The sequence below is a fragment of the Mycotypha africana genome, assembly GCF_025528875.1.
Source record: "Mycotypha africana strain NRRL 2978 chromosome Unknown BDF20scaffold_8, whole genome shotgun sequence".
Taxonomy (NCBI): Eukaryota; Fungi; Mucoromycota; class Mucoromycetes; order Mucorales; family Mycotyphaceae; genus Mycotypha; species Mycotypha africana.
The window spans coordinates 346,454-374,104 of NW_026515732.1; the positions used below are offsets into that span (position 1 = coordinate 346,454).

Genomic DNA, 27,651 nt, shown 5'->3' on the forward strand with positions numbered 1-27,651 from the left:
ATGTTGGTGTTTAAACAAGTTATGAATAATTGCGGTGCCCGCCCAGGCTTAATTAAGCAAGATCCCGAACCGCGCCCAAAGTCTTAGCCTATCAATTATAATGATTAGTTTAGCCCCTTCCCCCTCCCCCCCCCATTTAGATAGTATGCTTTTTCGCCCACCACGGCACCCTGACCGACACTATGCATCGCTCTATTTTCAAAAAATCGAGCTGCGCCGGGCAATTTAGATAAGCTTTAATATCGTGTCCATTGGGCATAAAAATGTCAGTAATAAAAATCCTTGTTTAAACGTATTTGCATTTTTAGTCCCCGCTTTTTTTTATGTCTGCTGTATAAAAAGATGGGGTAGCCCTAGCTCAGAATCATAATTTTGAATAGTTTAATCCTTCGTTTCGATATTCTGCAATGTCTCTATTAAGACAAATCACCAAATTTGCCTCGCAACAGTTCACTAGACAGCAATTACCTACAATGACAGTATGGAATCAGAACACTAGTAATCCAGCTACACTAACCTTAATACGCACGATGAAAGTTCGTTCATCAGTAAAAAAGATGTGTGAAGGATGCACAACAGTGAGAAGACGGGGAAAGCTCTTTGTAACATGTTCAAAAAATAAGAAGCATAAGCAGCGCCAAGGCTAATCTCGTTTGATTCCAACGTAAAATTTGACAACAGAATATTGCAGCCTACTAGCGATTTTATATATGTACAGCGTAACAATATGTATTCAAAATAATATATATATCCCATGCAAGACAAGATAATGTAGAGCAATTCTAATGTATATGTGTACAGTTCATTTTATTTGATTACAAAAAAGCAAATATATAGTCTTTTATACTATTTCTATGGCCTCAACCCAAGGAAATTTACACGGTAGTGGGAATATAATAAAAGTTTATATTTGAGAAAGTCTAACTACAGTTCTTCTAAGGGAATTTTAACACTCTGTAAACCAATGCCAGTGGTCGCAACATGAATTTCGCTACTATTTTGTTAGAAAGACAAAAAAGAAAAAAGCAGTTTGAGTATGTGACTAAATGACCTTATACAGATGTGATTCAAGGAATGGACTTACTTATAAATGATTGCATCAAGAGCCGAAGGATCGGGTACGTCCATGTAAGCGGCTCGTATAAGTGAAAGAGTGATCCCTTTCATGTCATTATCCACAATGCTCCATACATTCAAACGCTGGTCTGTTGAAACAGTAATTAGAACGTTGTGAATATATTTGATGCCGGTTACAGAAGATGCATGCGCGTTGGCTACAATAAAAGGTTGTTTCACTAGAGTCTGCTCCTTTGCATTGAATAGAGAAACTGCTACTGCATTATCTTCACCACCTGTGAAGATTAAAAAGTGATCTTCATCTATTACGATACGTAAATAAGCAAACTTGAATTTACAATTGAATTTTAAACGCATTCTATCCTATCTTACCTTTGTACGGTACGATTTCTAACGCATTCACGCCTGACATATGCACATTGAAATATGAAACAGGCTTTGTTAATTTGAAATTGGCATTAAGTGGTTCATCTTCTATCTGTTCAGTAGCGCTTTCTGTCATCGCTTTACGTAGATCCTCATGAATATCCCACACAGCTACTTTACCATCCGTCGCGGAAGTGACAAAGTAAACATGATCGTTGACTGTGACGTGTGTAATTTGAAGAATGCATTTAGCATGCCAAGTACCATCTGCCACCATAGAGAACTTCCTTGTTTTCTCGTTAAATAACCACAGTCTAATCATGGCATCAGAGTAAGCAGCACCAACGATATGTAAACCTGGTTGGAAAAGATATACAGTAGTATCCATGATTCTAGATTCAATGTCTTCGCTGATAGTAGGGCATTTCGCCATGGCCAAACAACTCAGATTGATTTCCTCTCTAGAATCTTTAGAAACTTCTGACTCTATTTTCCAAGCTCTTAATTCTTCTAATCCACCGCTTGTGAATAACAAGAAGGAAGAAGGTGACAAAGCAGGACTGTGAGCAATATTTTTGATAACTGTAGTATGTCTCCGAATATTGACATGCGTTTGTATTGTGGATAGTGATGGTATATATTGCTGTATGCGAAGTATTGTATCTTCACCTCCGGTAGCAAATACCATTGCATCTGAGATGGGTAGGAAACATAGAGCTCGAACTTCTCTTCCATGGTAGTAGTCTTGCAGAATACTGTCATGGAAACCGTCTGCTTCACCAGACGTATTGCGCACATAAGCATAGAGTGACTCTTTGCGGATGAATGCAAAAACAGACTTATTCAACTTAGCATCTTCTGTATAGAAATTCCAACGGCGGTGCCCTCCTCCACAGTTGACAGAAAGCATGTTAAAGTTTTTCTTTTCATTATAGACAAAGAATTTTTTGCGGAAGAAGCCCAAAAGTAAAAGTTCATTGTTCACGAAGCGAGAACCTTCTAAAGTGCCTTTGGTAACACGATTTCTATACAGTTTCTCGAGAATTAATTGATTACCAGATATAACAGTATCTCCACGACTTGCCACACCCAGGAGGGTCGCGTTGGTTGTTGCTCCTTCTTCATTATATTTTTGCTCAGTAGGCGTGCCATCAGAGGTACGTAATCGATATTGTATATAGCATCCATCGCGTCCGGTAGTCCAGAAAGTAAGGCTTGCCTCATTCTCAAATTCTTCGGAGCCTTCTTTAGATCGATTACTATTATCTTTAGGCTCTTTAATCAAGACACTGGTAATGGCTTGTTTACCATGAGACTTTCGAAGTTGTAATACTGGTTTTACATTCTCCATGTGGTTGGTTCTGGTCGCTTTATTTAAAGGCAGTTGATAGATCACAAGCGCCGATTCTCGCGAACCGCATATTAAAATGCTTTCTTTTTCCGCGTAATCAAGAGACATTACTGTTGTGCGCTCAGATGGCATTTCGATATTGTATAATGTTGATATAAACGGCTATGTAAGAAGCTTATTAGCTAACGTTTGGACTGTCCAATTGCTAAGTAATTCTTACCTCAGATTCTGACAGGTCAAGCTTGTGAAAAAGAACGCTATCATTATAGCCGTTGGAGATGATGTACAAAACATTTATATCTAAACAATGAATAAATCAGTAGCCTGCTTAGTTGAAAACTAAAATTTCTTGAAGAAGCTTACCAGAAGATTGTTTGATGAAAATTTCAAAGAGCTTTTGTTTATGAGCAGCAATTTTGAATGGCTAAGAATAAATGCAATCCGATAACGATGTAAGTTAATGCTAATACCTCGTCGAGTCAGTTTCTGAGAGGTATATACCTTGAATTCATCTGTTGGGCTTATAAATACAAGTTCTCCAACAATATTGCCTATAACCACAACTCTCCCGCATTCTGAATTCTGCATAATAGCGTAATTTCTGTAAGACGCATCAAATTCAACTTCTCGCCAGTCAAGGGCTAATGAAGCATGGAGATCGCATTTCAAGATATAACCTGTTTCTGTAACGGCTATTATCCATCGACTCTGAATCACTGCAAAATTGCGAATGTTGTCCTCTTCTCTGCCAAGCGGTAAAGGAAATTCGATCAAATCTTTGTCACTATCAATTGTAGTATTCGTGACCGAGGTCAGAGACCACAAACGTATACCAGAATCTTGTCCGCCTGTTGCAACAATTTTGCTCGTGGGATTTATGGCACAACTCCAGACATTTTTGACTGCATGTCCTTCCCAACATGCAATACAGCTACCATCATCTTCATCATTTTCATCCTTCTTATCTTGCAACAACGTATTTCGCCAAACGCGGCAAGTTGAGTCCTCGGATATACTGACGAGATATTCGTTGACAAATTGACAATCCCAAATACGAGCTGTATGTCCAAACAGAACCAGCGGTCTCTTGTTTCTACAACCAAACGACGATTTAGCACTGCGTAGAAATACACGAAATTTAGTTCTTTACTTACTTTTCTTCCTTTAATGGCCAAATACGTATTGTTCTATCGTCAGATACGCTGGCCAATTGGCTACCATCTTCATTGAATCTTAATCCAAAAATGACACCTTCATGGCCCGTCAGTTTTTCAAAAACAATGGCATCATTATTCGCATTTTTGACGTGCGGCTTCCATAAATGGACTTCATTAAAAACTGTTCCTGAAGCTATAATCATCTTCTCCATGGTATGTCCATAGATTCGTGCGGAATATAGAATACATCTCGTTTCGCATTGCACAGAATAGATCAATTCTAGCTCTCTTGTTGTTGAACTGAATTCGTACACCTCAGCAAAGTTATGAGCATAAACTAACATCATTTGTTTCGGATCTTTTCTACTTGCATCGTCATAAATCCAATTCGCATCCATAATCCAATCTTGGAAGGGGCCAAAGGAGTTTTCCACTTCAATAAAAGCTTGCTTTTCTTTTACTTTGATGTTCACTAAAGACAGGTATTTTGATCCATATAATGCATATTTTCTTGTGTCGAATCCATTATCATCAATAAAGTTATAGGGAGCTACCAGTTAAAGTATTTTAATTCAACAGATTGCAATGTCATTGAACGTTGAGTTATTCTTTTTTACCCTGAACAATTCTGTGTATACGGTTAGCTTCCAAAATGCATCGAGCTGCTAACAATTCACCTGTCTTGACGTTGAATATCTTTAAGTAAGGACCGTGCCCCGCCAGCAAAATAGACTCGTTATGAAATTGAAGACTGGTAACGATGCCACAATAGATCTCCTTTTGCAACGCCTATATTAATATAACGGTTAGATTTAATGTTTCGGTGTGCGATTGAATATGACTTTACTGTGCTTGAAAACATGTTTTGATGGCTTCGTACGGGTGATCATATAAGTCATTTCCCGTCAATTTACCTTTTTCCATTTATAAGTTGTGATTTCCAATGTCAAAATTTGGAAATACAAACTCAGGTATTCTCCTTGATTGATATTAAACTGTGGCTTATAGTCACATAATTGCATTAATCAAATATACCCAACTTTAACAAAATTTGGAAGCAAGTTCAAGTTAAAACAAAAAGAATGAAGTCATTGTAAAAAGGCAAAAGGCTAATGGCAGTGCCCATCATTTTCTTCTTGAATATTGACCGTATGTAAACGTAAAGCCATTATCCACCTGCATTTCGTGCAGAAGTTCTCGAGTTACATCGACTATAACCATAATAGTTCAACAGCCTATTCTATATGAGCAAAATGTAGTTTCGAAAATCTACAATCTCGGCCTTTGTCGAAGTATTTGTTGCCTTTTATTTTGTTCATACCGTTTCTAAGTGTCATAATCATTCATTGAAAACTGACAACGAATAACTCAAAGGTAAAATATTAGAAGTCAGATTTGTATAAATTTGATCGAAAAAGTTTTGTCGTTTCAGGTTCCTTCTCGCTCTCACAGTTGACCATGTCCGATTTGAAGGAACAAAAGCAAGAGGCACCAGCTGCTGCTGCTGCTGCTGCACCCGCTCCCGAACTTGATGCTGCCGCTGCCGCTAAAAAGGCAGCCAAGGAAGCCAAGAATGAAGAAAAGCGTAAGGCCAAAATGGCCAAGTTTGCTGCTAAACAAGCTAAGGTACATTCATTAGAAATCTACCGCAACGTAATGTACATCATTTAATTCATTCTGTTACATTACTTTTCAAACAACACAAATAATATAGCTTGCTGAAGCAAAGAAGACGAACAATGCTAATGCTGAAAAGAAGCCAAAGAAAGAAGCCAAAGCATCTCAACCTGTTTATGTCAACAAAACGCCAAAGGGAGAAAAGAAAGGCAAGTTATCTTTTAGCAGACGAAAAAATATCTTTTAACGAATTTATTATGTGTATCAGCATTTTACTGAACATTCGGCATCTCCGTTTTCCTTACAGATATGTCTGAACCTTTCGCCAGTGCTTATGATCCCCGTGCAGTTGAAAGTGCTTGGTATGACTGGTGGGTTAAGGAAGGCTACTTCAAACCCGAATTTGGTCCTGACGGTAAGCCAAAGCCTGAAGGCACTTTTGTCATTCCTGCACCACCACCAAATGTTACTGGTTCCCTTCACATCGGTCATGCTTTGACTGTTTCTATTCAAGATGCTTTGATTCGTTGGTAAGTTAATATTGGTTTCTTTTTTATGTTTGCATGCTTTAATGAATTTGAGAAACACATCGTTGACGTTGGTATTTACGTGTATACAGGCAACGTATGTTGGGTAAAACTGTGTTATTCCAAATGGGTACCGATCACGCTGGTATCTCTTGTCAATCTGTTGTTGAAAAGATGCTCTGGAAGGAAAGAAAGGTCACTCGTCATGATCTAGGACGTGAAAAATTCATTGAAGAAGTATTCACCTGGAAAGAAAAATATGGTAACAGAATTCATACACAATTTGAACGTCTCGGTGCGTCTTTTGACTGGGATAGAGCCACTTTCACTATGGATCCTGTAAGTTGAATCAAACATAAAATATGACTGTATATAAAGGCAGAGAAGGAGGAAGCAAAAAGTTAATCAACGGCCCTGCTTATTACTTGTTTTTTGTTCATTCCTCAGGGACCATCTGCAGCTGTTCGCGAAAATTTCATTCGTCTCCACCGTGATGGTATCATTTATCGCGCCAACCGTCTTGTCAACTGGTGTGTTCAACTCAACACCACTTTATCCAACTTGGAAGTGGAAAACAAAGAACTTCCTGGACGTACATTAATGCATGTTGTCGGTTATGATGAAAAGGAAAAGTTCGAGTTTGGTGTCTTGAACGAATTTGCTTATGAAGTTGAAGGCACAGGTGAACGTATTGTTGTTGCCACTACTCGTATCGAAACTATGTTAGGTGATACAGCTATTGCTGTCCATCCTAACGACAAGCGTTATACTCACCTTCACGGTAAATATGTTACTCATCCCTTCATCGAGCGCCGTATTCCTATTGTTACCGATGATATTGCTGTCGATATGGAATTTGGTACCGGTGCTGTTAAGATCACACCTGCCCATGACTTCAACGATTATGAAGTGGGTAAGCGCCACAATTTGGAATTCATCAATATTTTGAACGATGATGGTACTTTCAATGAAAATGCGGGTCCCTACAAAGGCATGAAGCGTTTCCATGTCAGAAAGCAAATTATTGAGGATTTGAAGGCTAAGGGTTTGTTTGTTGGTGTTAAGGAAAATCCTATGGTCGTTCCTGTCTGTAGTAAGTCTGGTGATATTATCGAACCCTTGATGAAGCCCCAATGGTGGGTCAAATGTAAGGGTATGGCCGAAAAGGCGATGCAAGCTGTCACGGATGGCAAACTTAAGATTGCACCCAAGGTCTCTGAAGGCGATTGGTTCCGTTGGTTAAGCAACATTAACGATTGGTGTATCTCGCGTCAATTATGGTGGGGTCATCGTATTCCAGCCTACTTTGTTAATCTTGAAGGCGAGAACAATGATCCTATGGACGACAATAAATGGGTTGTAGGTGAGAACGAAGAAGTAGCTCGTGCTGAAGCTGAGCGTAGATTCCCAGGCAGTAAGTTTACTCTTGAACAAGATCCCGATGTTTTGGATACCTGGTTCTCCTCTGGTCTGTGGCCCTTCTCCACTCAAGGTTGGCCCGAAAAGACATTCAACATGGAGCATTTCTACCCTGCTAGTATGCTTGAAACTGGTTGGGATATTCTTTTCTTCTGGGTGGCCCGTATGGTCATGTTGGGTATTCAGTTGACGGGTGAAGTTCCTTTTGCTGAAGTCCTTTGTCATGCTATGATTCGTGATGCTCATGGTCGTAAGATGTCCAAGTCTCTCGGAAACGTCATTGATCCCGTCGATGTGATTGAAGGTATTTCTTTGGAAGGTCTCCACGCTAAGCTCTTAGAAGGTAACCTTGACCCTAGAGAAATCAAGAAGGCTGAAGCTGGTCAAAAGGCTGATTTCCCTAAGGGTATTCCTCAATGTGGTACCGATGCTCTTCGTTTTGCCCTTTGCGCTTATACCACGGGTGGTCGTGATATCAATCTTGACATTCTTCGTGTTGAAGGCTATCGTAAATTCTGTAATAAATTATGGAATGCTACTCGTTTCGCTTTGATGAAGCTCGGTACTGACTTTAAGCCCAATGAAAGTGCGGAACCCGTGGGTAACGAATCCTTGGCTGATAAATGGATTCTTTCAAAGCTTAACAAATGTGCTATTGAGGTCAACAAATATCTTGAAGAACGTAACTTCATGATGGCTACCAACGTTGTTTACCAATTCTGGCTGTATGAACTCTGTGATGTCTATATTGAAGTTGTCAAGCCTATTTGTGATGCGGATACTACTGGCGACGAAACGGCTACTGCCCGTAAAATCACTGCCCAAAACACCCTGTATACTTGTTTGGAAGCTGGTCTCAAACTCATGCATCCCTTCATGCCCTATGTTACCGAAGAATTGTTCCAACGTCTTGGTCGTCGTCCCAACAGAGATGAACCTACCATTGTTAAAGCTCGATTCCCTGTTGAGAACAAGGCTTACGACTTTGCTGAAGAAGCTAAGCAATTTGACGTTGTGTTCGATGCTGTCAAGGGCATTCGTTCTGTTGCAACTCAGTTAAATCAAAAGAAAAACATTGTCGCACATATCAAGACTTCAAATGAAGAATATAAAACTTTATACGAAGCAGAAAGAGCATCCATTACGGCCTTGGCTAAGGGTGTTAGTGAGCTGAACATTTTAGATAAGGATGCTGATGCTCCTGCCGATTGTGAATCCTCTGCCGTTGGTGACCATACCACTGTTTTTGTTAAGAAATAAGCCCATTCCATTTTTTTATTTGTCTGTATAAATTAATAAAAGTTGATCTTTCCTGATTGTTTTAGAGTTATATTTTTGTTGGCTATAATGGTTTTATTCGCTTTATAGCCCCCCCCCCACCACTCTTGAACCCGTAGTTGTGTGCGCGATCTGCATGAATTTGGCAGTTGCTGTTACTAAAAATTGCGGGAGATTGTTGACGTGACTACAAAGAGCAAGGGGAGGCGACGCAAGGAAAAACTGCAATTTGACAGTTGTCCAAACTTCAGGCTATACTTTCACGTTTCTTCCGTTTCTTTTACGATACTCATTCAAAACGCAATGTCACAAATAGCGTCAAGAAAACTGTTGGTTGTTGGTGGTACTGGATTTCTTGGTAATAAAATCGGATGATAATCAGTTACTCTCAAATAGCAAGGAAAGTAGCGTAGCGTACAGCTAACATCGATTTTTTGAAGGGTTGAACATATGCAAACTTGCAGCAAATAAAAACTGGGAAACCATCAGTCTGAGGTACACGTGTAGATGGGGCAGAAATAAAGAGACAGTCAGCTATAAAAATACGGTTGTTTGACACTACCACTTCCAAATTTACACTAGTCGGAAGGGAGAACCTGAACAGTTTAAACAATTCGAAAAGCCCGAATGGGCTTCAAAAGTACAATGGATACCGGGGGACTCTCTTGCACCAGAGACATACAGAGACGTATTAAGTGGCGTGACAGATGTTGTTCACTCAGTCGGTATTTTGATGGAATCTGATTATAAGAAATTAGCACAGGCACAATCAATATGTGACGCAGCTAGTCAGCTTCCAAAATTTATCTTGGGCATGAAAGATGGAGGCAATCCTCTCGATCCAGCCCTTGAGACGAATCCGAAGCCTACATATGAAATGATGAACAGAGATACAGGTTAGAAAAGTGAAAGAAATAGTTTCGTAAAGTGTGACTCTGCTAAAGTGTAAAACTGAATAGTCATCACTGTTGCTGACCAGGTGGCAAAACTACCATCTATAAAGTCCTTTACATATATTTCTGCATCTGACGTGTTTCCTTTCATTAACCCGCGTTACATCACGACGAAAAGGGAAGCTGAGACTCATTTGTTCAGACACTATAAATTCAAAACAGTGGTTTTGAGGCCAGGTAAAAAATACGGCTATATATCATGAATTGAAGAATGTAATGTCAAAGTTCGATTAATTTTTTTTTTTTTTGACGAATAGGCGTGATGTATAACTATCAGCGGCCTTCAGTTATGCCGATAGTGAATCTACTTCAATTGACAAATGCAATCACGAACCCCTTTAAGGATAGTATCGCAAGTTTACCAGGTGGGAAGATGTTAACGACACCACCACTAAGAACAGATGAAGTAGCTAGAGCAGTCATTCAGAGTATTGAGAACGGTGAACATGGTATATTCGACGTTGAAGGGATAGGAAAATTGAGCCGTATGGCACGGTAATCTAAAACTTATCAATAAAAAAAGAAGGGCTGTGATGCCGCCGCACACAATGGTGAATAAGCTTGAGCAAGGTACGAGTTATGTGTGCATAACCACAACAACAAGTAACAGAATTTTTCAAGATCTAGAATTTGCATGATTTTTTTGCATTTTTTTCGTTGTTTTTTTTTTTTTTTTTTTTTTTTTTTTTTTTTTTTTTTGTGTTTTTATCAAAATTCGCTCTCTCTCTTCCTTTCTTTTCTTTTAGAACTTGTCTCTTTTTTTTTTAATCTACGCTATTCCCTCTTTATCGTATGACGTCTATTATAGGATTTACCAGAGCACCTTGTAATCTCTATTGCTCAATAGCGCCAGTCAAGAAACTATATCAGCGAGAACCCATATCGAATGGAAATGAGACCGAATTCGGAACTTTTGATACAGCTGGCGATGATAAGAACCGGAATTATACACCAAACTTTCACCGCATATTTACCAGAGAATCAATGTCTTCTGCGGGTATTATAGATCTGATAAAGAACAAGCAGTCCTTGTTTCTACTAAGCGATAAGACCGCTAAATACGATAAAACGACAGCAGAAGTGAAAAATTACAACAAAGAGAAGAATTTATCACCTAGACCAAGCAATGTTCTTTTTCAGGTGTCCAATACCTCTGCAAAGCGATCAACACACCAGCAAAAGCTGTCTAAAACTAACTACAACGTCTATCTTTCTATTGAACTCGAGAGTAAGCGAGAGTTTGATAGTGTACTCGATGAGAGTCAAAGTAACGGACACATTGCTTCAATATCCAGTTACACCAACGTTGAACGTGTAATAGAATCTATATCCGAACTAGCATATAACTTGACTATGAAATTTGTCAATGTGCTGGAACTCTTAAAAAAATTACTACTGTACCAAAAACAATACCAATTTTTGAGCTGCATAGATAAGCAGCAAAAGACTCTGAAAGTCTACTTTCCAAATGACCTGACAAACGATGTTGGTGGAACATACGCATGGCTAAAAGAGGAGGTCGGCATAGATATAAGCACACAACAGAATTGGCATTTGGTGCCCACGAAAGATTACAATAGCAACGATGATCAACAGTTATCCACAGCCAATGACAGCAGTGCTACCAACGAGAAATCTGGTGCTCACTTTGACGGCAAAGCTTATTTTGAAGACATACACAGGTTTATAGATCAAGTGGACGCATTAATACAATCAAACGGTTTATTTTCTCATCCTGGAAGAGAAGAAAACCAATAAGATCACCAGTGAGATTTTTGGTTCTCTTTTTTTAGAAAAAATACTTTTTTTTTTTTGATTCTTACTGCAAAAACGCTTCATGTTTGATCTTGTGGTAAAAACGCAAGTTGATCACTGCCTCAAACGTTATATATAATTACACTTGCAGCTGACACTCTATCTGATATCCCGCTTTCGGTTGCACTACAATTGTATATACGTGACAGTCTTATACAATTCAATCCAGTTAACAGTCTACGGATGGGCATTTTCCCAGTCCCTCAAAATCTGCATATTTGCATGACAGAACACGCCAATGAAATGGTTCAATTTCTGAACCCCTCATCAAATAAAAACATGCATTAGCTGATTTGACATATGCCCCCAAACAGACTCTGCGGTTTATCCTTTTCTTGAAATAAGCATTACCTACGTTTAACTGATGACTTATCATCGTGCAAAAATATAATTTAATATGCGGTACCTCTCTATAAGAGCGAACAAAGATATTCCGTTTTGTCTTGAAGCATCCTTTTTTTTTTTATTAACAAGCAAGTTGATTCATTGAGAGCGTCCATAGCGTAAGCTGTTTAATAAGTACACATTTGTGAATAGGATGAATGTTAAAATCGGCAAGAGTACAGATTGTTAAGGTGTGTTGTTTGAAGGGCCTGGAGAGCGAAAGCACTCATGTAAGCACTACAATATCTTCCGAATTGAATAATAGTCTAATATCATTTCAAGCTAAGGACGATTGGAAATGGTCCAAAAGCCTTCTTTCACATGTACCGTTGTGTTTTCACATAGTTCCAAGTATTTCTGAATTGCTTTTATGGTTGAAGCTCCCCACATTCTCACAAAAAGAGTATACAATGAATATTTGTACTATTGATGTTGTGCTACTTGACCGTTGACTGGTGTACATAAAACAGTTGCTCATCTTACTATACCATCTGAGCTTTCCTTGTTGTAGTTTTTTTTTTTTTGGTTCCTCTTTCACTTTCCTTCTGTAAAGATTTCTCTATGAATACAATCCGAGCTCAACTCAGGAAATTATCACCAAAAGCCGTTATTAGTATACTGAGAAAAGTCTTTGCTTTACCGGCTCCGGCAGCAAGGCTTATTCTTAATGATGTTACAAGACCACGAAAATCACATTCTTCGTGGATCTATAAAGTTAAGCCTTTGAAAAATCAGCATCAAGACTGGACAGGATGCTGGATAGGGGAGAATATTAAGCATTTAAATGAAGAGGATCTATATAAGCGGGTGCAGGAAGCAGATATTGTTCTGTTCTTTGTTCATGGTATGATTCAAAGAAAATGTAAAGTCTTCTACTTATTGAAACTCATTGAAACACCTATATACAATCTGCTAGGTGGAGGCTTCCGAATAGGTAGTTGCACCATGTATATGGATACACATATCGCCTGGATTAAAGCGCTAAAAGAGAAACATAATCTAAATTGTATGATAATGAGTGTTGACTACAGGTATTCAAATTAAATTTCAAAGCAAATTCTTTATTTTTTTCAAACCATAGTACATGACGATTGAACAAAAATGAATACAATCGTATGTTTACATAGGTTGGCGCCTGAGTATCGCTATCCAAGTCCAGTGGAAGATGTAGTGAAGGCATATGAGCATTTACTTGAAAAATTGAATGTAAAAGCAGAAAAGATTGTTGTCGCAGGCGATTCTGCTGGTGCTGCTCTACTGCTAGAAATGCTATTTATAACGCATGATCCAAGTATGTTTGAAATCATTACAGAAGAGGAAGGCAAAGACATAGCACAACAGCCCACTCTGTATGCATTACCACGACCTGCAGGATCCGTTTTTATTTCCCCACTTGTTACAGATGAAACAACCTCAGAATCCTGGAGGATAAATCAAAAACACGACTATATCACAGACTATACCGCCAAAGTGATCAAGCGCGATTATTTTGGAAAAGTAGATTACCGTACGGCAGCAACCAATGATGAAGAACAAGCAGAAAGAATATTGGGCATAGCCAAATTAGAAACTGGGTTCAGGGACTTTTTACCAGCCGAAGTGTTGATGTATATTGGTAATTTGGAAGTCTTGAGAGACGATGCGCTGCAGTTAGCAATGAAAGCTGAGCAGGATGGTGTTGTATGGCAGACTGTAGCTGAAGATTTTGTGCATGATTGGTTCTGCGTTCGTGAGGTGGTTAAGGATAAAGCAGCACTTGCCAATGCAGATGCCGTTTTTGCAGATTTCTGCTATCGAACCATTTCGAGAAATAGTTTTTCGACACAGTGTCAACTAACACCACGTGAAAGCACGCTTTTAGAAACTGTACACGAAGAAGGAGAAGAATCCGACAGTGAATCTGTATCGGTGACGACTTCAACCCCTTTTGGATCATCGTCAATGCTTGAGTTTAGGCTGTCCAAATTGGCTGGATTGCATGATTCGAAAACCAGTGTGACGCCCCGCCCTTCATCGAAATGTTCTTCCGAAATTGTCTTTGTATAACAGAACGATGAGCGTATTATATAACAGTCCATTTGCACTCGTACCTTATTCATCTACAGACCAAGAAGGAAGAAACAATAAAGGGGCTAAACGTGACGCTTTCTTGTTGATCGTGAATGGTTAGATACAGCAGCCGCGCTATTGTTATCTCTTGCTTTCCCTAGCTTTTCTTTTTTTTTTTTTTTGTTTCTTTAACTCTGCTTTCAATTTTGTCATATTCGCTTTCGCTTTTTCATGTCAATACCTTTGCAGCTCGATACGGCTTCAAATGTTCCTTTTAAAAATGATGAAGGAAAAAATGACGACGATAATTCTTGCCAGCTACTAGATGAGTTTGGTGCGCTAGTACAGCTTTTCTTGGCTTGCTCCATATTGCTCTCATTAATGTACAAAAGATCAAAAGAATCACCGAGAAGACCGTGGCAGATATGGTAAAATTATGTTAATGAATCTAAACAAGTTACACTGTTACTGATCAGATTCTTTTTCTCATTTTCATTTGCAGGTTTCTGGATGTGAGTAAGCAATTTATTGGAGCAGGTATGATCCATTTCATAAATATTGGACTAAGCTATTTTACAGCTTTCCGGCATCATGGATCTCCCATAGCAACAAATCCTTGCGTCTGGTATTTTATGAATGTAGCAGCTGATACAACAGTCGGTATATTCGTTCTATGGTGCTGGCTTACACTATTGCTGGGTACGTTGAGAAAACTCCATGTCAACATAACTGAAACAGGAGATTATGGACCGCCTCCTCTTTCGCGCAGAATGAAACCATGGCTTGAACAGCTTGCTATCTTTATAGTAGCTCTCATTTTGGCGAAGGCATGTCTGTATGAAATCTTAATTTCTTGTGAATGGTTTATATGGATCGGTGAAGTATGCATAAGTTGGACGTTAATTGATCAGAAGCTTCAAGTTATTTTCGTCATGTTGATGTAAAGGGGGAAAAAAAAAAAAGGCTTTTGACGATTCCATTCAACTATAAGAAGGCAGTACAGTAACGTTACTTTTTCTTCAAAAAATCTTTGTTATAGCTTTCCGTTCTTTATGAACACAGTTCAATTTTGGTTGACAGATACAATGCTGGAAGTCCGCAAATCAATGAGAAAAGATATTAGCAGCGAGCAAACAGATGATTTCAAAGGAAGCCGTAAGAAATATCTATTACCATTGCCCATGATCACCGTTATCAATGAGCAAAATGAGCGAGCACCATTACTGCTGCCAATGTTTAAGCGTTTTCCAACATCTTGATGATATTACAACGCAGAATCCAAAATTCTGTACATAAATTGTTTGCCTACATATGCACATAAACATCACTTAAATGTATATTGTATACATTTATTGATAAAATGCACGCATTGTTCAGTCTAAAATTGCTTTTCCGATGGACGATGTACCTATTTAATTGACATTTATGGATAGCCATTTTATATCACGGGGTTTGTTTATCGTGTGTCAGTTTTCCAAAACTTAAATTTTATAGTATCAGTTCAACATCTTTTCCCTCCCCTTTTCTTCACCTTACATTTTCTTTTTAGTGTTTCTTTTTCTTTCTCAATAAAGAACTGAATAGCTTTTTCATTTTTCATGGATCCCAATGAACGGCCGATTCATAAGGTCCGGTCCAATTCATCGACCTATAGAGTGAGAAGACCGAGCCGTACAGCATCAAAATATGGGTCAATTGTAGAAGAAAGAATCAGGAACGATCCTACAGACTCCAGCAATGATAGCGAAGAAGAGGAAGAAGAGGAAGAAGAGGAAAATACAGGAGAAAGGCGTTCCGAAATGGATGATGAAGAAGGACTCAGCAGCACACATAAGCAGCGCTCTCGTCGTCAAAGTCGTCAGTTAAGTGAACAAATGTCATTTGCAAGTCTTGATCATGAGATCACGTTAAAAGACAAACAAGAAGTAAGAAAGGGACAAATGAAAGTGGTTATGTAGAAAAAAGTTTCAATCTTAAAACGGCTCTCCTTGGTGTAACATAGGCTATGAATAAGCAACATCCTTTCGGTCTGCCTTTGTGGAAACCAGCATTATACAAGAAATCTCGTTCAGTAGTTCGGAAAGCAAATAGTGCATTGCATTCATCTCCATCTTCGTCCTCCGAAAATTTTCTGAATCCAGGTAATTTACTATGGTTAATCATTTTTGGCTGGTGGCTCGCTTTGGTCGTGTATGCAGTGTCGATTTTTATGCATATCTTGGGTGGTCATGCTTATGGCATCATGTTACGTGAACTAAGTTCCTATCTGCTTTGGCCATTTGGTCGATATGTGGAACGTCTGGTGGAAATTACACCTTCCATCATAAGTAACTTGGAACGAGAACAGACATCAGGCCAGTCTTCAGTTGTCATTAGTGATTTGGATGAATATCAAGACGATGAAAGTGGTCCGTTATTGGACCATCACCTCATCAAGCATAAAAGGTACAACTGGTTTCACGCAGTCGCTGAAACCATCAGATCGGGCCCTACAGCTTGTCTTTATTACCTGCTCTTTTATACTATCATTGGTAAGTGGTAATTACATACTGCTATATCGAACACGAACCCTTTAATTCATTAACCAAACTATATCTGATATTGTATATTGCAGCCCCTTTATTGATATTAGTATCGACACTCTGTTGGATGTGCGTAGTAACTGTACCAATGGCCAAACTCAACTATATTTTGGTCCGCCATTTACGTCGCCATCCACTCAGTCTTCGATTTCACTCGAAATCGTCCATCGTCTCCAGCACTCATCAACAGCCAACTGTCATTTTACTCTGCACTTATCAAGCCTTTGGATGGCAATATTACAAATATACTTATAATGGTATCAATATTATGTTCATCAACTTGATGCCTCTTGTATTTTTCGTCATTTTCGACGATTACATATTGAAGGAACATTTTCCCACCGCACTGATGACATCGCCGCAAATTATCTTTGGTTTATCGCTTGCTTCAGTCATTCCATTATCTTATTTCATTGGCATGGGCGTCAGTTCAGTATCAGCTCAAAGTAGTATGGGTTTAGGTGCCGTCATCAATGCAACCTTTGGCAGTATTATTGAGATCATTCTTTATGCAGCAGCATTGATGGCAGGAAAAAGTTCGCTTGTAGAAGGATCTTTGATTGGCAGTATTTTGGCAGGTGTTCTGCTTATGCCCGGATTCTCAATGATAAGCGGCGCTGTCAAGAGGAAAGAACAGAAGTTCAATGCCAAAAGTGCAGGTAAGACAAGACGATGATAACAATAGAACGCCTGGCAAAAATGGAGTCTTACGATGTTAAATTACAGGCGTCACGAGTACTATGCTCATTATGGCTATCATTGGCGCTTTATCACCTACATTATTCTACCAATTCTTCGGTTCGGTAAATCGCATGCAAGTGTAATAGTAAAAATTGCTATAGAATGAAGGCTTGCTGATCCCGTCATATCCATTACTATGTAGTTCGAATTGCGTTGCACTGGATGCCCTGATGTTTCTGAACCCGGCGGAACAATGGCTTGCTCGCATTGCTACTATGACCAGTTGAATCCATCAGAAGATCCTGTTTATCAAAATAGTGTTAAACCTTTCATGTGGATTTGTGCGGCTATATTACCTTCTGCTTATGTTATTGGGCTTTTATTCAGTTTGCATACGCATGCTGATATGGTTTGGAAGAGCCACATTTCCAACAAACCTCATGAAACCCCGGTTGCCGCTGTTGTTCATCCACAAAGAGTATACCCTGTACATATCATCCAAACTAACCAACAACAGCAAGATCAGCAAGAATCGAATGAACATACTCCACTAAATACTCATACTTACATGCAAGGTATTTATCGCTTGAACTGATATGGCTAAACTGCGTAACCAACACTTATTGCCTTTTCATTTCTGCCAGCCGTAGATCCACAAGGTTTGTTAAATGTTAATACGGCGGCGGCCGACAGGGCTGGTGGTGTCACGGCAGCCACTACGATCGGACAGCCATTAGCCTTTATTCATGCCAGAGAACCGGAGGAAGAAGAGGAAGAAGAAGCAGCCGCTGGTCATGACTCACCCAATTGGAGTAAAGCCATGAGTTACTCTGTTCTATTTGGTTGTACATTCTTATATTCTGTTATTGCCGAAATTCTAGTGCAAACAGTGGACACTGTCATGGAAAATGTTGCTATCGATGAAAAATTCTTGGGTCTGACATTGTTTGCGTTGGTGCCAAACATTACTGAATTCATGAATGCTATCTCTTTTGCTCTATATGGAAACATTGTCTTGAGGTAAGGAGTTTCAAAATGTCTGTGCGTTTTATTTCAAAGCTAACTACTCTTTCCTGCTTCATTTTATTCCTTGCTTTGTTTAGTATGGAAATCGGCTCAGCATATGCTCTACAAGTCTGCTTACTACAGATTCCTGCTATGGTAGCTTTTTCATTATGGTACAATTGGGGCAAAGAGGAAATAAGAAAGTTTACATTTAAGTAAGTTTGTTAAATCACAATTGGTAGCCTTGCTACTTCATGCTTCTTCATTTACACCCATCTTTATTTCCTCTAGTTTAATCTTTCCTCGTTGGGATATCATCTCAGTTATATTCTCCGTCTTCTTGTTGACTTACACCTACCAAGAAGGAAAGTCAAATTACTTCAAGGGATCCATTCTCATTTTAAGCTATATTGTACTAGTAGCGGGGTTCTACTATATACCGTCCTTTAGTGATGCATCCAATTTACTTGTGGGCATTGAGCCAAGGTTTGTTCAATAGCAAGAATACCATGTAACAGATATCCATAACAACAACAACAACAACAACAACAGCATCAGCAACAGCAATGGTAGTAGCAGTAGCAGTAGTAGTAGTAATAGTAATAGTAGTAGTAATATTGGTAACAGTTTTTAGTAAAATATGCAGAAACGAAGTGGAAGGCTTGTTCGTTTTGCTACATAGCAATCTTTATGTACTTACTGTAAAGATTAAACTGAATAGAGTGAGTCGGTTAGTCTTGCTGTTGAATCCAAGCATGCCATTCATCACTGATTTGCATGAATATAAAAGCAAGTCCGCCAATTAACTTTTTTCCATTTGGAAAACATAAACCTGGTTAGATTTTTCCCTCACTGTCCCTCTTTCTTTTTCATATTTCCCGTACATTCTTTCCCACAAACGCAATAAACATAATCAACTGTAAAATGTCTTCTGTCTTTGTTACTACTGCTTCATCGCATAATTTAGAGACACCCATAAAGGAAGAACAGCAACTGACGGAAAGTATGCGAAATTGCTCTATTTCTTCAGCTGGTACAGTAATCGATATTGACGGACGATTGGCCTCCGCTGACATTTTGGTCGCCCTTCTTGATAGACCAGCAGAAATGAAAGATCTTGTCTTGCGTAATAAGTCGTTTTATGAAACGCTGGAAAACTATATCACGGAAACTCAAGGATCAGAAGCCTGGCAGCACTTTCAGGATATCCTATATAAACCTCGGGAAAGGTTGCCTGACCGTATTTGGATGAACCAAATTAGCCACTATTTAGCCCAAAACCCTGTCTTTCTAAATACGTTTAAAGAGAGTGTAGGGTATGACGATGATGATGATGACACTGCGGTATCAACACCACCTTCCAAACAAGCATATCCTCTGCCGCCTCGAAAATTGAGCGCCTCGCGTAGTTCAGGCTCCGTAAGCACAGTCAGTAGTCTTAATAATAATGGCACTAGACGAAGAGGTAGTCGTCGTCTGTCAAGCATGAGCAGTATACGTGATTCTCATAACGATGAAGATTACTTTCATTTTGAAGAGATACATAATGATCATGAAGGCATGTTTCTAAGTGAAGATCAATTTTATCATGACAACCATGCACACCATCATGAACCAATGGACCTTTATAAAAGACGTCGCTCGTCGTGCCATTCAATCCAAGCGGAGCCTCATCCAACTTTTGTCGACTTTAAAATTGATGAAGTAGATGAAGTAAACGTAGACGTTAACACTAACGATGACAGGGATGCTGAAAGTGACCACTTGGCTGATCTTTTAGAGCAAAATACGGATTCTGATGACTCAGATGATTACAATAATACAACCTATAATGAAGTACAGCAAACGAGCGAGAGAAAAACTAAAAATGCTGCTGCAAAAGGTAACAGGCATAAATCTGCCGATTCTATGGATGTAATGGATCTCTTGAGGCTAAGAGACTACCCTGAGTTTCAGTTCTCATTGCCTCAAACACATGCATCCTTCTTTGCAAAAGCTAAACGGTTAATGTCGATTGCACCCTCTTCACGCCGACTCTCTGCTGCTATTCGCCGCAACTCCATTTTAGAAGATTCTATGCCTTCCAGCCCCGTTACTGAATTGGATGAGCCACATATTCAGATCTGTTTAGCTGACGATGAATACGGAGGAGATAATGATAGTTTGGAACGTCTTATTTGCTGTACTCGTAGACAACAGCCAGATGATATTGCCTGGTTAAATAGTATCATGGAGAAATTGGCTGGATGGCCCGAACTTGTTGATAGTTTACTAGAAATAGTTCAAGAGCCTTTCTAGGATTGAGGTTATTCACATTTGTAGTTTAAATGTTTGGAGTATTTAGCTATTCCCTATCGAACATTGTCATCTATTCCATTTTATTCCATTTAATGAATTTTCAATAAAGTCACACTATTTATTTCGGCCGCGGAAAGAAGAAACTGTACCTGTTTCGCTTCTAAGCATGTCGCTACACGGCGAAGAAACAACGATACATAGCAACGCTGGGTTTCCAAAGGAATACTTATTCGAAGCTCAGAATAGCGCATGCTATTGTAGAAACTTTCTCTTTGCTGAACATTTATTGAATTATATTCCCATAAGATTCTGGTAAGAAATAAATGTTGCGTAATTGAAGTTTTTCACTCAATATTCAGGGCTTTAACTATACGAAATTGCAGCTTTTCGCTTATCTACTAGTATCATAGCGGCAAATATTACATATGCCCAACCGTGAGCCTCGCAGAAAAGTACTACAAATCATAGAACTGAAATATGCAGATCAATGCAGCTCCTCGAGTATTGTATAAAGATGGTTGCTGCTGTGTTGTGGGGACAATTCGAACTCCATTTTTCAGTGACTTTAAAAAATTTAAAAAAACAAAAACGAATATGCGCTCCCATCGTAGGTTGTTTTATTGATTCCCCTTTCTTTGTATTTGAGACATTCTTTCGACAACTTACAAACACGTATGGCTCAATTAAAGCGGGTCGAGAAGTACGCGAAAAAACTGAAGAAATATTGCTCTGAGAAGAACATCGATGGCGAAGCTGTACTCTACGTTGTAAAGGATATTGGAGCAGAATTGACCTCCAATATTTCGGAGGACAACGTTGGTAAATAGGAAATTGAAGAAAAATATATCACAATGAATTTAGTTTGCATAATAAATGAAATTCTCGTCGCAAACTCTAAACAGACAATATTTGCTCCATGCTATTGAAGGCAGACGGCCCTATTCATCTGTTTTTCCGAAAATGCAGAGAAGTGACAGTAGGCGATTTGAAAACTGCAGTCTCAGATATGTTAAATATCTTGCTGGTATTCCTAAGAAAGCGTAGTCGAAGCCGTGCTTTACGAATATACACCAAAGATTTGATGGTAATGCTCCTGATACTCTCAGAATGTATAATATATTCCGCAAGGCAGTTGATAAATAACAATTGCATGTAAATCTTTTTTTCTATTTGTTGCTTTTTCCATTAATCAATTATTGGGGATGTATAGGCACAATGTCAACGGATTGCTACGGGAAAAGGCCATGGGACAGTTAAGGTCCTAGCGATTGAGCTTCTGACTAGGATGGTTGATAAAAGGGATGGATTTGAAACTACGGACGAAGAAGCAAAGGCAATCTATGACAAGTAAATTTGAACTTTCAAGCAGTCGCAAAAGATTGTTAAGCGAGAGAATTGCGAGAATTGATTGATAGAGTTTTAATAGATTTATGGAGCAATATACAATGAGCAGTGTAAGGCCAACTGCTAAACAAAGAATTGTAGAATTGCTGGGAACTATTGCGAAAAACTATCCTCAGCTTGTTGATGGAAAAGAAGCAAATAGTAAGCTAAAACGATGGTGCTTCCAAGGCCTTAACCATGAATCAAAAAGACACTTCGCAGATGCTGAGTTGTCCTTAGTAACAGGCTATTTGACATGCATTGATATACTCTTGTATCGACAAGAAGAAGAAGAGCAAATGGGTATCAGCAAAGAGGAAGCATTTGTTATTCTCCAACCTCAATCTCCAGAAGTTCAGCAATTGTTCAACCATATCCTTATCATCATAACCACTTCTAAAGATACCAATCGTTATCAAGCTGTTATTGCCGCATTGTCCTTATTTAAGAATCACTGTGAGATGTTTTCAAAACTGCTCATGGATAGATATGTCAATTTATACAGAGAACTGCATTATTGGGCCACACATTATAACTCAACTTGCTACAAATTTGGTTTGGGCGCTTTCGAAGAATTTTTAAGACAGGTAAATTGAAGGGAAGCCAGATTCAGATCAATACAGCTATTTATAGGTAATTTTGGCATAGCTATCTGTTGTCTTATTTCATAATATACATGGTGACCGAGAAAAGGCGATAGCACGCGATTTGGTTGCTCAGTTTGGGCAGACATTATTGAAAGCAGACAGTTTGGACAGCATTTATGAAGTATCAGTAGCTATTAGAGGTGTTGGTTATTTTTCAAAAGTATTTTATGCACTAGAGAATGAACCGGATATCAAAATTGACATGTATCAATGGCGCAATAATCTTGTCAGAATAAGTAATTGGTTTTATTCAGAGTAAGTATTACGACGAAATTTCTGAAGGTAGTAATCTGTATGCCGAAACTAAGTCTCCCCCTAGAACCAACAAGAATCAAAAAGAATACATCCGTCATCTTCCAGCATTCATCAAAGCTTATGCCTCATTTGCTGAAGTACAGGATAATATACCTGTAGATCTGATGCAGACACTTCAGCTAATGTGTGATATCTTTATTCTAAGTTTTGCTGAGATGTCTGGTTATCATAGAAGAAATGGAAGTTTTTACATACAGCAATTATTCAGTATGATATTCAACAAAAACAAAGGTGTTTTTCTACAATTCATAGACGGTTTCTGTAAGTCTTCTACTTTAAGCTTGTCGAGAAAAAGTAAATGTAATTCACAAAAATTGAATATAGTTGAGAAGGCTTTGATTTGCACTTGCACCAACATTCACCAACCGGACAAAGAAGATCGCCCCGCTTACACTGAATTGCTATATTTCTGGAAAGTTGTCTTGGAGCTTATGACTGACGATACACGCGTTATCAAACTAGAAATAGATACTCAAAAAGAAGATGCAGAGATTGAGGCGGACGATATCTTTAAACTTTACAACCAGAGAACCGTCATTACCAATCCGAATGAGCTCTCCCGAATTATGTACGATACATTTATCTCAACAACATTGAAACTTATCAAGAGTTTTAATCTTAAACTGAAAAACATCGCATTAACTGAAGCAGACCTCAAAATGGAGGAGAGTGAGCAAGAGAACATACAAATTTTATCCAAATCACTACGGCCCATTAATCAGAAGGATTTTGTCCTATTTCAAAATTTGGTCGACTTCTGGTGTACATTACTGAAGGAAATTGATAATACCTATATGATTCATTGGGTTCACATAATTAGCACGCAACTAATCGAACTAAGTACCATTCACCAACTCGTCAGTGGCTTCTACAGAATATTAGCCGAAGTACTCATCATCTGTGAGCAGCAAAACTTTTTCAGAGGGTGTAAAGCATATAACGATGCGCTAAAAGAAAACGTCAACATTAATATTGAAAAAGGAATGGTAGGAATGAAGTTACTCAAATTATAATATATCAAAGGCGCGTTCTGAGGAGTTGCTCTGATAAACTTACTTTTTTTGTGAATCCCATTACGTTGTAAAACGATAGCCAGCGGAGTATTCGACTTACATTATAGTTCAGGAATTCTTGAAAGAAGTTTGGCATCGACTTCAACAATTTACAGATGAATTATTGGCATCGTGCCTCAGATTGATATTGGCCTACCCGGTCGAATTTTTCGATATCGAGGAACTAATCACACCATTAGAAAAAGCCCTTCGCTTAGGCATTACGTATCATCCCTTAGCTACTATTGCTATGAACAGCCTTGACAAACTCTTGGATCCCACATTTCGCTATGAGATTAGTTCCAAATTTTTGTCATGCATATTACCTTGCATCAATGAGTATCTCTTAGTTGGTGTTATTTCATTTGAGAATGACGATAGCATTGGCAGCAGTAGTAATAATAAGAAAAAGTATAAAACACCGACTGCCTCAGAGCGGCGATACCGAAGTGTTCATCTCAAGATGACTTCAGAACAGATCGGCGTCATAAAACGTAATTATTCTAGTCTTCCAGAACTTCAGCGTAGAATGATGCAGTTCTTGGGAAGGTTAGGAGGAAAAAATAAGCAATTGTTGATCACCCAGCAAGAAGGTCAAGAGCAAGGTCAAGAAAATGAAAATGATAATGCGCGTATTCTGTCTTGGGACACTACCAAAAAGATCAAGTTGCGCATTCCATTCAGAACTATGAAAGTAGATATCTACCTCGACGAATACTTACCGCGTATTTGTGAGCTTGCGGAATCGTCGCCTGACCGAAAGATCAAAGTAGCTGCCTGTGAATTATTACACGGCTTGGTCGTTTACATGGTTGGTAATAGTGCCTTTACGCCTCGAAAAAGCAAACGCTCAGAGGAGTCAGATTACCACAAATTTTATTCACGGCTCTTTCCTGTCATGTTGAACTTGGCGATTGATGCAGATCAAGTGACACGTGATATGTTTCGCGTACTAAATTCACAGGTGATACATTGGCTCACCAATAATGCGCATTACGAAAATCCTGAAACTATCGTTCTACTGCATACATTGTTAGATGCAGCTTGTCAAACGGATGCAGGGCTTCGCGAATACAGCGCAAAATGTATTCAAGAGTTTGTTGAATGGTCTATCAAACAAACTCCCAGAACTACTGATAGCGTTCATAATATTCGTTCTTTGCTGAAACGGTTGTATAATCTCATGGCAAGTCCCAACGCGTCAAAACGTTTTGGTGCTGCTTTGGTTTTTAATAACATGTACCGTTTCTTTCGTGAAGAAGAAACCTTGGTTAATATGTATACGTTCGAAATTCTTGGACAGTTATTCTTAAATCTGAAGATAGCGGAGGTAGACCATCCTTCCATTGGCACAAGAGAGCAAATAATAGAGGCTATCAACCACATCAAGCGTATTCTGCGTCAAAAGATAGATCTCTTCATGACAGACAATGACCGGCGTCCATTTATAGGCTCAGATGAAGTCGTTGATCTACCAAGTTTAGTGGAATGGACTTTTAAGGAAAGTGGCAGCCTTCAGCGCACATACGCCAAAGTATGCATCAACTTCTTTAACGAATTTGCTAAATTGCTTCCCGGTATCAAGGAAACTCATCAATGGTTGTCTAATCAAGACGAAAAGTTAATCGAAACTGTGTTTCTAAACAAACACCTTGATTTGTTATCAGATACTGCCCCAACTGTTTTTGTTCGGCAACCTGATGGAGAAAAGGACAGGGAGAAAAATATCAAGGCTACTATTGATGCTTACTCAAACTGGATTAAACAAATGAACGCGACCGTTGATGGCTTTGTTTGGCTTGTTGAACGCAAAATCGTGAGTCCACAACAATTGCTTATTCAATCTTTATCTTGTTCCTCTCGTTTATTTCAAGTTGTTCGGGAATTCTTTGCTAAAAGACCAGACACTTATTTGAAGGGGATCTTGGAACAAAGCGTTTCAGAAAAGGGAACAATTTTGAGCATTTACGTTTATGTTGTTGTACGGCTCATCTACTTTTTTGACTTGATCTTTAACCATGATAATGAATGTTTTGAATATGCTACTCAGCATGCTGCTGACGTATTGTTTCATGAGATCCTAATGAATACTGTTGCGGAAACGCTGCTCTTACCGAAGCAAATATCTGAGAGAATACAAACATATCAAGGAAATGCAGTCACTCAATCCAGTACGAAACGTATCTATGACATTGGAAAGAAGTATATCATTACGATGACGAACAAATCATGCCAAAAGTTTGAAGAATATCTTGTCATAGCGGCTGCAAATATCATAAAATCTTTTAATATTGATCTAATCTCTCGTACAGAAGGCACGACAGGTAAAAGAACACCAAATATAACCCATTCAAAATTGAGATAGATGGCTACAGCTCCTTTTTACGTGGTACATGCTTTACCTTCCTGTTCTTCTCTATTAGATCGATCATTACTGATAGAAACCGTTCAATCAGTTGATGGTATTCAATTCTTGCAATCCATTCATCTTTTGGAACCTGTCTGTAAAAAAATGCGCTCTATAGTCAAGAACTACCCTCGAGATGTTCAAGCCTACTATACCAAACTATTCGAGTATTTCCTGACGAATTGTTATGGTTCTCAGGATCCGCTCCAAATACAGTTCATGGGCAAGCTTGTGTGTATCTGCTTCGGAAACGAACAGTTTGCCAGAAATCATGCAGAAGCTTTATTAGTGAGTGGAAGAGGGAAGACAAAATGGAATGGCTGAACTCGACTTTTATTGATTAAAATGTCAATATTTATTATCAGGCATTTTCAGGACCGTTAACGCATCTAAGCGACTCAGAAAAGCTGGAGATGGTTCGAAAATATGATGATTTTGTAAGCTGTAATTTCTGTGGGTTAGTTGAAAACTTGTAACTAACATTCTGATACATTGGTGTATTTTGGTATAGTTTGTTGAAAGCATTACTAGGAACTTTAATGTTTTTTCTCGAATTTTTAAGGCTAATATCACAAATACAATTGTTCGTGATTATCTAACACTTCTGTTTGATTATCTGATGATCAACCGGTTGCGTATTCGAAAATCAGTATGGCAAATAACAGATTATGTAAGAATGATAAGCGAAGTATATAATAGTTAGTATAGCGTAATATTGATATAAGCATGATTATAGCTAGCCGACGATCCAAGTCTCTTAGAATCGATGTAATAGTTTTATTCTCAGGTTTGACAAATTTAGACGCACAAATAGATTATTAAATCTATTATTGATGTTATAGGGTCAATGCCTGGGACGTCGATGACAAACCTTTGGATTTAATTGTTTGTCTTAAATCATTGTTCGCTGCTGACCCAGGAATTTTAAGCCGATCTAAACGAAAGCCCATCTTCCAACTTTTATGGGATACTTTCATCCATTGTTTCGATAAAGATCGACCGTATAAGATCAAAAACAATGCGCTGGATATCTTACCGGTTTTTGTATGCATTGACGAAGAGTCAACGAAGAAAGTAAGAATCGTGAAGCTGGTGAATTTGTATTTTACTCATGCTAACCAATAAAGTTGCTCGCTTCAGGTCGCTGATGTATTGCAGCAATCACTTATATACGAATTTCCAGCAAAGCAATCTGTGGAAGCTTTGAAAAAGGGCACAGAGGAGTAAGTATACAGCTTTTTCAATCAAGAATCATTGTTCATTATTCTTGCAAGCAAACGTTTTTTAA

General features: G+C 38.6%; 10 protein-coding genes across 10 annotated transcripts; 9 read left to right on the top strand and 1 right to left on the bottom strand.

Annotated features, from left to right (window-relative positions):
- Nucleotides 1-840: 840 nt before the first annotated feature.
- Nucleotides 841-4,850, bottom strand: BDF20DRAFT_640996 (WD40-repeat-containing domain protein). Its single transcript, XM_053075931.1, has 9 exons — nt 4,799-4,850; nt 4,569-4,740; nt 3,949-4,501; nt 3,296-3,887; nt 3,158-3,218; nt 3,015-3,094; nt 1,450-2,956; nt 1,085-1,379; nt 841-994 (listed from the first exon to the last, which is right to left on the bottom strand). Exons 1-9 carry the CDS (start codon nt 4,811-4,813, stop codon nt 925-927), a joined length of 3,345 nt encoding a protein of 1,114 aa, XP_052933954.1. The 5' UTR covers nt 4,814-4,850; the 3' UTR covers nt 841-924.
- Nucleotides 4,851-5,554: 704 nt separating this feature from the next.
- Nucleotides 5,555-8,803, top strand: BDF20DRAFT_881569 (valyl-tRNA synthetase). Its single transcript, XM_053081675.1, has 4 exons — nt 5,555-5,777; nt 5,876-6,098; nt 6,188-6,434; nt 6,543-8,803. The coding sequence occupies exons 2-4, from the start codon at nt 5,878-5,880 to the stop codon at nt 8,772-8,774; spliced, it is 2,700 nt and encodes an 899-aa protein (XP_052933955.1). The 5' UTR covers nt 5,555-5,777; nt 5,876-5,877; the 3' UTR covers nt 8,775-8,803.
- Nucleotides 8,804-9,068: 265 nt separating this feature from the next.
- BDF20DRAFT_881572 (uncharacterized protein) lies at nt 9,069-10,423 on the top strand. The gene is made up of 4 exons (XM_053081676.1): nt 9,069-9,150; nt 9,233-9,688; nt 9,752-9,922; nt 10,003-10,423. The coding sequence occupies exons 2-4, from the start codon at nt 9,526-9,528 to the stop codon at nt 10,242-10,244; spliced, it is 576 nt and encodes a 191-aa protein (XP_052933956.1). The 5' UTR covers nt 9,069-9,150; nt 9,233-9,525; the 3' UTR covers nt 10,245-10,423.
- An 18-nt stretch (nt 10,424-10,441) lies between these two features.
- Nucleotides 10,442-11,884, top strand: BDF20DRAFT_881578 (uncharacterized protein). Its single transcript, XM_053081677.1, has 2 exons — nt 10,442-11,480; nt 11,569-11,884. The coding sequence occupies exons 1-2, from the start codon at nt 10,538-10,540 to the stop codon at nt 11,637-11,639; spliced, it is 1,014 nt and encodes a 337-aa protein (XP_052933957.1). The 5' UTR covers nt 10,442-10,537; the 3' UTR covers nt 11,640-11,884.
- Nucleotides 11,885-12,505: 621 nt separating this feature from the next.
- On the top strand, nt 12,506-13,990 carry BDF20DRAFT_823532 (alpha/beta hydrolase fold-domain-containing protein; the record flags this gene model as incomplete). The annotated part of the gene is made up of 3 exons (XM_053077805.1): nt 12,506-12,788; nt 12,861-12,975; nt 13,072-13,990. 3 exons carry the CDS (start codon nt 12,506-12,508, stop codon nt 13,988-13,990), a joined length of 1,317 nt encoding a protein of 438 aa, XP_052933958.1.
- Nucleotides 13,991-14,224: 234 nt separating this feature from the next.
- Nucleotides 14,225-15,409, top strand: BDF20DRAFT_906962 (vacuolar membrane protein-domain-containing protein; the record flags this gene model as incomplete). The annotated part of the gene is made up of 4 exons (XM_053083327.1): nt 14,225-14,421; nt 14,496-14,933; nt 15,033-15,087; nt 15,371-15,409. The coding sequence occupies 4 exons, from the start codon at nt 14,225-14,227 to the stop codon at nt 15,407-15,409; spliced, it is 729 nt and encodes a 242-aa protein (XP_052933959.1).
- Nucleotides 15,410-15,591: 182 nt separating this feature from the next.
- On the top strand, nt 15,592-18,480 carry BDF20DRAFT_823489 (uncharacterized protein; the record flags this gene model as incomplete). Its single annotated transcript, XM_053077798.1, has 7 exons — nt 15,592-15,918; nt 15,996-16,524; nt 16,608-17,234; nt 17,302-17,378; nt 17,459-17,831; nt 17,916-18,276; nt 18,360-18,480. 7 exons carry the CDS (start codon nt 15,592-15,594, stop codon nt 18,478-18,480), a joined length of 2,415 nt encoding a protein of 804 aa, XP_052933960.1.
- Nucleotides 18,481-18,753: 273 nt separating this feature from the next.
- BDF20DRAFT_881612 (uncharacterized protein) lies at nt 18,754-19,158 on the top strand. The gene has a single exon (XM_053081678.1). The coding sequence runs from the start codon at nt 18,828-18,830 to the stop codon at nt 19,065-19,067; it is 240 nt and encodes a 79-aa protein (XP_052933961.1). The 5' UTR covers nt 18,754-18,827; the 3' UTR covers nt 19,068-19,158.
- BDF20DRAFT_881613 (uncharacterized protein) lies at nt 19,159-20,688 on the top strand. Its single transcript, XM_053081679.1, has one exon. The coding sequence runs from the start codon at nt 19,186-19,188 to the stop codon at nt 20,557-20,559; it is 1,374 nt and encodes a 457-aa protein (XP_052933962.1). The 5' UTR covers nt 19,159-19,185; the 3' UTR covers nt 20,560-20,688.
- A 696-nt stretch (nt 20,689-21,384) lies between these two features.
- Nucleotides 21,385-27,375, top strand: BDF20DRAFT_642731 (uncharacterized protein). The gene is made up of 12 exons (XM_053075932.1): nt 21,385-21,643; nt 21,770-21,906; nt 21,986-22,529; nt 22,591-22,844; nt 22,909-23,165; nt 23,229-23,890; nt 23,997-26,280; nt 26,380-26,651; nt 26,729-26,800; nt 26,875-27,033; nt 27,104-27,131; nt 27,206-27,375. The coding sequence occupies exons 1-11, from the start codon at nt 21,476-21,478 to the stop codon at nt 27,122-27,124; spliced, it is 4,830 nt and encodes a 1,609-aa protein (XP_052933963.1). The 5' UTR covers nt 21,385-21,475; the 3' UTR covers nt 27,125-27,131; nt 27,206-27,375.
- The last annotated feature ends 276 nt before the right edge of the window (nt 27,376-27,651 follow it).